Source organism: Dermacentor andersoni, chromosome 5, assembly GCF_023375885.2.
Source record: "Dermacentor andersoni chromosome 5, qqDerAnde1_hic_scaffold, whole genome shotgun sequence".
NCBI lineage: Eukaryota > Metazoa > Arthropoda > Arachnida > Ixodida > Ixodidae > Dermacentor > Dermacentor andersoni.
This window is the reverse complement of record NC_092818.1, coordinates 189,346,192-189,356,971: the sequence shown is the minus strand read 5'-3', so window position 1 is coordinate 189,356,971 and position 10,780 is coordinate 189,346,192. Positions and strand designations below refer to the sequence as shown.

At 44.3% G+C, this 10,780-nt stretch overlaps 1 protein-coding gene across 1 annotated transcript; it reads right to left on the bottom strand.

Moving 5' to 3' along the window:
• Positions 1-112: 112 nt before the first annotated feature.
• LOC126532319 (acetylcholinesterase-like) lies at positions 113-6,327 on the bottom strand. Its single transcript, XM_050180011.3, has 3 exons — positions 6,132-6,327; positions 3,291-4,801; positions 113-1,764 (listed from the first exon to the last, which is right to left on the bottom strand). The coding sequence occupies exons 2-3, from the start codon at positions 4,796-4,798 to the stop codon at positions 1,617-1,619; spliced, it is 1,656 nt and encodes a 551-aa protein (XP_050035968.1). The 5' UTR covers positions 4,799-4,801; positions 6,132-6,327; the 3' UTR covers positions 113-1,616.
• Between the last annotated feature and the right edge of the window lie 4,453 nt (positions 6,328-10,780).

The window sequence follows — 10,780 nt, the reverse complement described above, 5'->3', positions numbered from 1 at the left end:
TGACATAGTTTCGGGTGTCTGCGTGCTCGACTACACAACGTGGGAAGAAGCAGACGAAACGGAAGTGCATCTCTCTTGCTGCGGTGCGAACTAAAACAAAAACATGCAGACATTCGGTTTGTGTGTTTTATTATTTCTCTAAGCTTTAATTCGTCTATTCAAGCAACATAATACATAAACAACAGATGTTGCCTTAAATAATTATTGAAGACATGTGTAACCACGAGCGACATCACAGTGCAAACACGTGTACGTAGGCGCACTACACGTGTAAGTCATCCTCCGGCTTGGAGCGCGGCGGCCGCGAGAAGGGAAACCTGAGTTCAATTTGAACTTTGAGATCTTTCTGCGGCGCGTGGAGATGTAATACTTTGCAGATATGATCGTTATCGCGCAATGTATGCTCTGCGCTTGTCAGCTCAGAATGGCCAGACCTGGTGAGGGGTTCTTTAGGAGAGCCGCTTGTTTACCCGTCACAATCGGTGTCGGGCACTGTTGTCGTCGTCTGGGTGCCGGTGAAGGAGGCTGATTCTGGGGAAGCCGCCAAAGATTGTGCGTGGCCGATTTGGGGCGCAACACTGGCTAATTGGAAACAATAAACAAGTTTGCCTGCAGAAAAAAAGTGCACGATACTTTCGCACCATGGTAGGATCTTATGGCTTAATTTAGACCACCTGGATTTCTTTACCGTGCACATACGTTTAACTGCGCGAGTGGTTTTAATTGTGCCCTCAGCCGAATAGAGCTGCTGAATTAGGAAACCAAACCCGCACCTCGTGCTTATCAGTTGAACGCAAAGGCTGCTGAGCGACTTCGGCGGGCAACGTCGGATACGATCAGTGATTTAACTCAATCGCGTCTGCTGGAGTCTGCAAGGCAGACACTAGCTTAGGAAAGAGAAATTTGGCATCGACCTGGAATTGATATGCACATGGGCAACCAGTGTCGGTTTTCTTTGATCTACGTGCTCGGTTACTTACAGCGAAATCTGAACTTTCCCTGTCATACTTAGTAGATTATATGAAGTAACGTTTTCATGCAGATTTATCTGCGGATTTGATTATTTCATTGTATTAAGGGAGGCGTCTAGCGTGAATAGCTTGTCAGAAGACATGTTGTTGAGGGTCACAGCGGACCATCTTTAGCTTACTAGAGCTTCCAGCAGCGCTGATGATGTTGGGTGGTCGGGCATGTTGTCAATCCCTGACTTAAAATTCATGAAGACGTTAATCTATTTTATTTTGTTTATGCCTCGTATAAACGTATCGTATAAACTAAGCGTCCTGGATTTACTTTTTTCTCGTTATATTTTTGTTGTAGCTGTTCAAGGTCAGCCGCAGCAACGACAGCAATGAAAATAATAAATAAGCGCTCCCTATCAAGCTGAGGTGGGAAAACGCACGAACCTCAACAAAATTGTTGCTCATACCAGAAAAACCGACAAAATGTAGCACGTGATTTCAGTTGCGGTATGTTTAGTGCGCGCATCTTAATGATCTGTGCAATGGTTGACATGATCCTGCTTGCACTGAACAGTAGCCCCGCTTAAGTCAGCATGTCGCTTTCCACGGCCTTCAAAAGTATGGCGCGTCAGAATGGTGCTCTAGATTGGCACTTCACTCATACGGCCTCAGTTCTTCCCACATGTCACACACAGACTGAAGAAGGTGTGTTTGGTTGACGTTGCCTTCTTTTCCAATTTCCATGTAATGTTGTTCTTGACTAAACTTCGGCCAGGGAGTGCCGTCCGGAACATGTGGTACTCTGCAACATAGTCAATTATGATCAATAACTGTTTTCACACAAGTGCTGCGACAAAGTTCTCACTCAAAATTTCTAGAATAGTTTGAGGAGGTATACTTATATATTAAGGTCTACTTGAAATGGAGCAACCTTTATAACTAATGCCCACGCTAACAGTATAAGATGCAGCCGAACCTCGATGTAGAGATCCCATTACTTCACCAGTTAATAGATAAAGCAAACAAAATTTAAACATTAGCTTGGGCACGCTTTATTCCATAACTATTCTGCTATGACGAAAATGAAAATGAAAAATTCGAGGTGTAACGCGGTAAACTAGCAGTAAATATCAAATACCTTGCAAAAGTAAGCCATAAATGCACGTTTTTTTGTAGGTCTGAAGAATTCGATGTAAGAAAGTGTTTCTTTTTGTCGCTTCCACTTTTTATGACCAACAAAGGGAGCCCATTGTGGCCTCGGTAGAGACGTTACTTTGGTATGATTTCGAATATCCCCTTTTTCAAATCAATATTTGTTAAGGAAAGCAGACACGAACGTTCATAATAATTTTTATGCCTAGGTTTATAACAAATATGAGCTGCGGTGCACAATATAGTGTTCAGAATGCAGGTTTGTAAGAAATGCGGATACATTTACGTATTACTTGAGGTTTTCTAATGTTCGAGCTAGTAAGTGGGCGCGGCGCGTCGGTTTCTCCCAACACCATCAAACGACAGTACAACATAATTGCTTTGTTTAGCGCAAAACAACGGACACAAGCGAGACGACCCCCCCCCCCCCCCCCCCCCCCCCCCAGGACAAGGCGCTACTCTCAACTGACATAATTTTATTGCGTCACTCCTTTATAGAGAGCAGAATCAGATTCTGTCACATGAGTGCGCTCTGGTGATCGTATGTTGGTGGTTCATGCACATGGTGCTCACTGCGCATGTTCTAGATTCTGCAGCCTATAAAGGAATGACGCAACAAAATTATGTCAGTTCAGAGTAGCGCCTTGTCCTGTCGTTTCTCTTGCGTCCGTTGTTTTGCGCAAAACAAAGTAATTATGGATTCGCACCAACTAGCCCGCCAACACTTCACTTTGTGCTGGACAGTGCAACACTCGTCTCTACAGTTTCGCGCTGTAGGATCAGGGTGGCTGAGGTAAAATTAAGCTGAGAAGCAAAGGGAAGATAATATCAATTGTTTTCTTTATTTTGATCATCAGTTTTCTTTGGCGAATGCGATGCAAAATCTGATGCTACTTAGCAAATTACAACCTGGTATGCAATGTTCATAATTTTGTTACAAATGACCATGACATCGATGGTCGGCATAAATCGAGGCCAATTACGAACATGAAAAGATGAGGAGGTGGGATTTAGGCTTTTCCTGTATTTACAAAGTCAAGCTTAAGTGCTAGTACCTACTTTTACCTTGGTGCTATTTAGTCACTTGTATGTGGCGTTATCGACCATAGCTTGACGTACACTACGACACACAAATACGCGCATTGAATTAGCGAAGGTAGCACATAGATGACTTACCCGGTATGGCTGAACGCAGAAATAATGTGCATGAAGTTCTCCGCGGCTTTGGCGTCGTCCTCAGAGACGTCACTTTCAAGTTTAAATACTGATCCAAGGGCAAACGCAATTTCATCCGCATGAGTCGGCCGCACCCACTTTGGCCACCCAATATTTGATGGCTGTTGCGAGAATTGGTACATGAAGACAGTCGTGTCTGAGCCGAGAAACCTTTTGGCAAACCCTAACGTTGGGCATCCCAGCTGGCTGTCACCCAGCAGGTCAGCCGCCGCGTGCACAGATTCGATGCCATCGCGGACATTCGAACCACCGAAATAGTGATGGATGACTGACTCCGATTGTCGGTCCAACAGCGTGATCATCATACCTTTAGCGAAAAAAATCATTGTCTTTTTTGTAATGTCGGCCGCATCGGTGTCATCCCGGAACCCCTTAGCCACAAAGTCTAGGAGTCCATCGCCTTCAGCCGATGAAATGCCGGCCAGTAGCTCGCGCGCATTTAGCTCTCGACTCTTCAGTGCTTGCCCGGGTTTTACGGGTATCAGGTCATCTCCAACAACTGGGAAGAAACCATCGAGACCCTGGGTTGTGAAACTGCCAGTTGCATTCAAGATCTCTGCCACATTCTTTGATCGCATGCAATTAATCGTTGTTTTGACACTTCTTGAGTCCTTTCTTGGTGAACCGCAACCAAGCATTTCTGCCAGAACACGGGCTCTGTGACGCGCCTGATCCTTGCTGTTCTCAAGCGTAGTTGTGAAAGGGCTTCCGCTCTGCATGATGGCACGGCGGAACAGACCCTTGCTACCAGGAGACACCAAGTGTACAGCTATAGAATAAGACCCCGCACTCTGACCAATCAACGTTATTTGGTCTGGATCTCCGCCGAAAGCCTTGGCGTTGTTTTTTATCCAGAGCAGTGCTAGGAGCTGGTCATGAAGGCCCATGTTACCTGGGGCATCGTCGGTGCCCATGTTAAGAAATCCGAAGGCACCCAGCCGATACGCGACAGTAACCGTGACTACATCTCCTCTGGCCGACAACTCAGAAGCGTCATGGAGCTTCATTGAAATACCACCGTACGAAAAGAATCCTCCGTGAATGTAAACGACAACAGGCTTCAGGGATGTGCCGTTAGTGGGTGGACTGTAGATATTAAGAAAAAGACAGTCTTCTGATATGGGTTCGGTGTCCTTAACCAGATAGTAGCTGTTGAAGTTCAACGGTAACTGAGGGCACATTGGTGGCAGAGCCGTTGCGCTAAGGACTCCCGCCCATGGTCTTCGTGGTTCTGTTTTCCTGAATCGAGTTGTGCCTACCGGTGGTTCCGCATAAGGAATACCCAAAAACGCACGCACTGGTTTGGTTTTTGTGGTGACAACCATTCCTCTCAAGCACCCTGTTGTAGTGTTGACAGTCACGCCAGAATTTTGTTGTTCGCCGGAGTTTTCTTGGTTACTCAGCTGCAGAAACATGAACAAGATGCAATGCCATGCCGTGCACCTCATTTTCTGTAAAAGATAAGAAAGAAAAGGACTTAATTGGTATGCATATTCGCGTTTGGCCCATTAGTACGGCATCTGTGCAGCTTCACAGTTTTTGTGCCTGCTTCAGCGTGGCTCTGACACCTAAGGTCGGATACTGGGCGTGTCATAAATCTAACTATGTCAAATTAAATTAGGCCTACTTCCTAGGCGGGGCTTTGGTGGAAAAAAGTGTCCTTTAAGCGTTGCCATATATACTTTTGTCTTTTTACAAAGCACCAACTCAGTCAGCAGCGAAATAACAGGTAACATTAAGCGAACTTTATATGACATTTTTCAAAACTAGATGTTAAATTCATCAGCACAAGAAGGAAGGGCACTATTTGTATATTGCAGTTTAATAAGCACCGATAAAATCTAAGTAGAGTTCGATAAACTTGCTGTAAGCCATGTGAAGCGTTTAATATCCACAATTTAATAACAAAGTCATCCCTCCGACAAAATTGTTACGTAAGTCAGTTTGTTCTGCATGAATGTCAGAAAGTACACACGCCAAACAGCGGTGACAAAAAGGAACCAGCTATTAGGCAAGAGCCCTCACCCCGAGAATGAGAGGCGCGAAAGAAACGGCTAAGAGAAAAAGAACAAACGAGAGACGCAGTGAGCTCAGTCGTACTTCTGCCCTTGTGCTTCCGGAATTAATTCCTTGCTACACCACTTCTTAGCCATGGAGCAAAGTTTACGGTGAACATAGCGCAGAAATTGCGTTTCGCATCATGACAGTTAAGTGAACTTGTCATCAACAGGATCATATTCAACGGTGAACTTTTTAACAGGGCTGCTATACTTCAATGATTACTTTGCTGGTTTCTATGTTCTTTTTTTTTTTTTTTTGGTCATGCACCACTCAAGATCGACCGTTCCTGGTGATGATAATGTGGGGGGAGCGCCGCTCAGATCCCTGAATAAGCGCGAAAAGAAAAACAACTGGAACGACATCCTTACATTATACCGGTCATGGGTTGCTAAATAAGAGGTTGTCTTGCTTTCTAACAGTAAAGATTTCGGCAGTACCAATGGCGTTTATAATATTTTTCCCTTGATGTCAGACTTTAAGACTTATTTCAAACAGATATAATCGGCTATAGAGCAGCATGTACATGAAAGTACTGAAATGAGATAAGGTAATTGTTTCGAATACCCAAGAAATAAAGCGAGCATTACTCTCACGTGAATTTCAGGCACCTCTTTTCTGTATACGAGCCTGTGTTGAGGACACAATCTGCACCCGTGTGTCCGAATCGTTGGCGAAATGTCTCAGACGTTGCAGCCAGAAGTCATATGGTGAGAACCTTACCTCAAACAATCACCGCGTTGGTTTGATGACCAAATTAATCAGGGCACGCTGCTGTCCGGTTCAGTGGCTTGTTCACAGTCAAACGGAGACTAGAGGAAATGCCATGGTTCTCTTCAGAGACAGCGGCGCTGTGCTCAGTAGCCGTGTCGTTGCTTCCGTCCTTCCCCGAGGCCTTGAGAATGTTTTTTTGCTTCGCTGCCTTCGAACAGCGTTAGCTCACTACAGAACGGAGTCTTGTAATGATGCCATGCAATCACATAACGTCGCAACTCCACGCCTTAATGTATCCGAAGAACCAGGAAATGAGGGAAGAGGTATCCAAGGGCATCTTTATTTTTCCAACCGAGCTAGACTGAATCAGCGGAAAGAGCGAGCTCGGATTGTTTTCACCTTGCTGCTACGCAGGTGCCTGTAGCGGGGGAGAGAACTGAATGCCACCAGTGGAGGGGTTGTACGAACTTTGCAGGTGCGGCACGTAAGGGAACTTGCGCGGAAGCTCTTCGGCTGCGGCACGTGGTGTTTTCACAATATAGTACTTTCGTATTTTCTTTCCTTTTTTTGAATTTATTGTCGTACTACCAGTTCTTGTTTGTTTCTTGTTTGCAGTCTTTGGTTATCTTATTTATTCGGTACATAGAATTCCCTCCTTACGTATATTTTTATCGCATTAACACTTATGCGCCAAAAGTCGTAACAGTAATTTCCAATTGGCGGAACAGATTAATGAAAACGACAAATCAACGAGAACATAAAAGTAATTGACGCGACTATGACGAGCCATCTCATTGTGAATAATTAGCTAGAATTTCAAATATAACTTTATAAATTTAGCGTGGATGAAGTGGTTGTATCTGGGAAAGCTATTTGTTTGCAAATAATAAACAGTGCTCTACCATCAAGGGTACGTTAGCACAAGACACTGCAACAGAGAAAACATAATAGGAACAAGGGCAAACGCTACTATATATCAAATGATTCATAACAAGAAACCACCCACGGATATGCAGCTACTTGGAACGTACGCGTCCCGGCCATATTCTAGCCTTACTGCGCAACAAGAACCACAGCTAAAATCACCGAGGTGCAAAAGTAGCGTTTGTGAAGTCATATTTGACTTCCTGTAGTCGAATACGCAATGCAAATAGGCCTGAAAGAAGCACGTAATATTGCGGGCTTCTTTTCACGCTAGAAAAAAATTATTGTTGCCAGTATCCAGCAAACTCCTCAGGACACCAATAAAGTTATTGACTGACTGACTGCCAGTATCCAGCAACAGGAACATAAATCCGAAATTTTTCATGATGACCTACAGTTTTCTTGTTGATAATTCAGCTGCAATGATAATTTTTGTGAAGATAATGAATTATTTATAGTTAATTTTGTAATTGGGCAAAATACAGAAGTAGTTTTACTTGTTCCAAGTGACGGCAAACAACATTACCTCGCATATTTTGTGCATATTTGGCACACGTTGACTGGGACAGCCTTTATAAACCCTATATGCTGACCGACAAAATAGTGCCAGAAAGTGAACTGTTGTTCTGCGTAATAAAAAAAAATTTTTTTCGTACATCAAGCCTGGACATATAACGTCGGCTCACAGGTATCTCTAAAGCATACCGACTTCTTAATGGAATGGCGCATTGTATTCAACGAATTCACTGAGTTACTCAATTTTGTTTATTCAGCCATTCGGTATATGCAACTGGGTACGTGCCTATTCTTGGCTATCCGTTTGGCCCATGTAAGCTTTTTCACACGTCATGAGTGTGGAATAAACAACTTCAGTCTAGCATTAAATGATGGCATAGTCGTGCCTCATGCTTGGTCTTCGGGTTTGCACTGGAAGGAAACTAGAGTGCGGAACAAGACGTGAATGATGAAACAGAAAACAAAGATCTAAAGCGTCGGTTCCCATGCGGTAACCATGACCACACATAAACCACCGTTGTTCACTTCTTGGGTGGAATGACTCTAAGATGTTGGCTATTCGTGAAGCGCCAAAGGCGCCAATCGCTCCTGCTCGTCAAGCTGTAAAAGTGTTCTGTAAGTTTTCGCCATGTAGGGATTCCAAAACTTCAATCGTGAATACTAGCTGAAGCGACCTATCAGAATAGGACGCACAAGCATTATTTACCTTCTAGGTTTGAGAGGTTCTCGTAGCACCTATGGCTGGCAGTGTATTCGTATGTCTGCAGTGTACAGGGGCACTCAATACAAATGTGAAAGCTGGAGCACGTGATCTGAAAACATTGCCGTGCTTTCTATACATGTCGCTTAAGAAAGCCTGAGCTCAAATGTAACTAGATTCTAGTGTTAGATATGGCGCCCATGCACAGATTTTGAAAGCAGCAGGTAGAAGTCGCGGTAATGCTCTCGGATTGCATTCTCGGGCATCCGCACTTTCTTAGGTTACCCTGCATCTTGATAGTCCTCGACAGAGGCCATGCTAACCATTAAACTGTAAGAGTGGCAAGAAAGGCAAACACGCATTCTACTAGTAAATATTCGGCAGTTGCCTAAGCAGCCTGTGCGCTTTTCTCAATCGTACATTGAGATTCTGAAATACTGCAGTTTCGCGCAGTTTAATAGTCAATGGTAAGCAGTCCGGAGTTGCATCGCAGTTACATTATTATTTCAGAAGACGCGTTCGCAGAGCTGACATACGAATCAGTTTGCTTAGAAACGAGCTTCCCACACCTGATGTAGCCTTGTCTTCTCGAGAACAAAATAGGTATGAATATCGGGGGCATTAAGCCAACTTTTCTGATATGTCCTCGTACACCAACCGCCGTTGCTTGGCCACTTTATGTTTACCAAACCTACAAAAGTGTGGAAAAAAGAGTTAGGACATTGAACATCAAACTTCAGGGACTAGATTGATCTGCCTCTTCCAGATAACCCATGCATCCGAAGGCTACCACAGTGTTTCAGTCAATTTTTCCAGAGCAGCTTGATAGAAACACATTTTGATTTGTCTTTGCTGTTAGTCATGCGTAGATTTCCTTGGATATTCATAGCTCTGACGGAAATCTGAAAATAACTGCCCATGTCTGCTTGCCTCTTTTAGTTTGCACTGCAGTGTATCTAGCGATTCATCCGAGGCAGCTACCCCGTTTTTTGCACTGCTCTTTCTAACTACCATGGGTTTTGCAAAGGACCACATGCGCTAATCAGTACATAAACTACTGCATTGACACAGCCGCTCTATGAGTGGGGTGGTCTTTGACGCAGTTAACTGAAGGCACAAGTGGCAGGTTCGGTCTAACGGCAACGATGTTATCAGGTTGTTGAAGCAGCTAACACTCTTAAAGAAACAACAATCCATTTTAATTTATGAAGTTGTTGCCAGATTAAGTGCTGTTTACTGAGTACTTTCGAAGCCTCCTCGAAGCTCTAAGGCCAAACCAAAAGCCCATCAAAGCGCTCTAAGAAACAAACTGCACAAACACGCTATTTTAAATTATATGCGCGTCAACCGTGATTATCTCCACTTCATACCAAGAGCTGAAGAACATCTTTGCTTTCGCCATAAACGTTTTTCCTCCTAGTTTTTTATTCTTCTAACAATTTCGTCTCATTTGCACATGGCTTGTTGCTTTCGATTAGTGTTCTTTTTATGTGTGCGTGCGTGCGTCTGCGTCGTCTACTAGTTCGACCTTTCTCAACTCACTGATTTCATGACTTTCCTCTACGGTGCCTTACAAATTAGACTTCAGAGTATCTAGTTTCTGCTTGCCATCACCATTACCCATTATTACTTTAGCATCGGCAAAAACTCAGGTTTGTTGCTTAAACATTCTGACACGAACAGGTTTCTTGGGGAAACATGTACAAATATTATATTTTTACCGCCACAGTATATTCAAAGTCAAGCCACCTGCACCATCACTAGAACTTCTAACTGCTCCTAAGTAGACTACGCTATACCACGTGATCAAAAGAAAATCACGCACAAACTCCTCTGGGAGTTGTCGAAGTATGCGTAAGCATTGTGCCACCAGTATAAAAGATATCGCGGGGGCGTCAGGAACTGCTACAGGTGGTGGTGCAAGGAAACTATTGCAGCTGGTAGCGCCAGGTGCACTGACGACATTCCGATCATTATAAGCCTTTATCGCTCTTTAGCGCCGAATCCCTCCGCGTGGAACCATTATCAACTGTGACCAACCGTATTCCGGCAGCTGCGCGGACCACTATCTTTAAACCGATCTGCGATGGGGCCACAGCGCGGCGGGTGCTGATTGCTTCGTGCGCCCTGTGTTCTCGCCGCTTAGTTGGCGTTGAAGCGAGGGGCAGCACAAGGTCGATTCGCTCACTGTTGTGGGCCGTGTCTTGAAAGCGGTCGCCTTACATGACGGACGGACGGACGGACGCCTTTCCTCGCTGGGTAGGCATAGAAGTGCTTACGCATTTAACAGATTTTCTCAGTATAGCGATTGTACCTTTTCAATCTTCTTCTTCTCTCCAATTTCTTTCTACAACTTAGTAACAAATCAGCTACAACACAACTTTACACATCTCAACTTACTCATTCCTACGAGATCTTTTATAACAGTCCTACAAGATTTCGTAGAAACAGTTTGATTGCGATGGCAATTACACCAACACTCCAGATGAATTTTCGACGTCGTCGGCGGCGGTGGCGG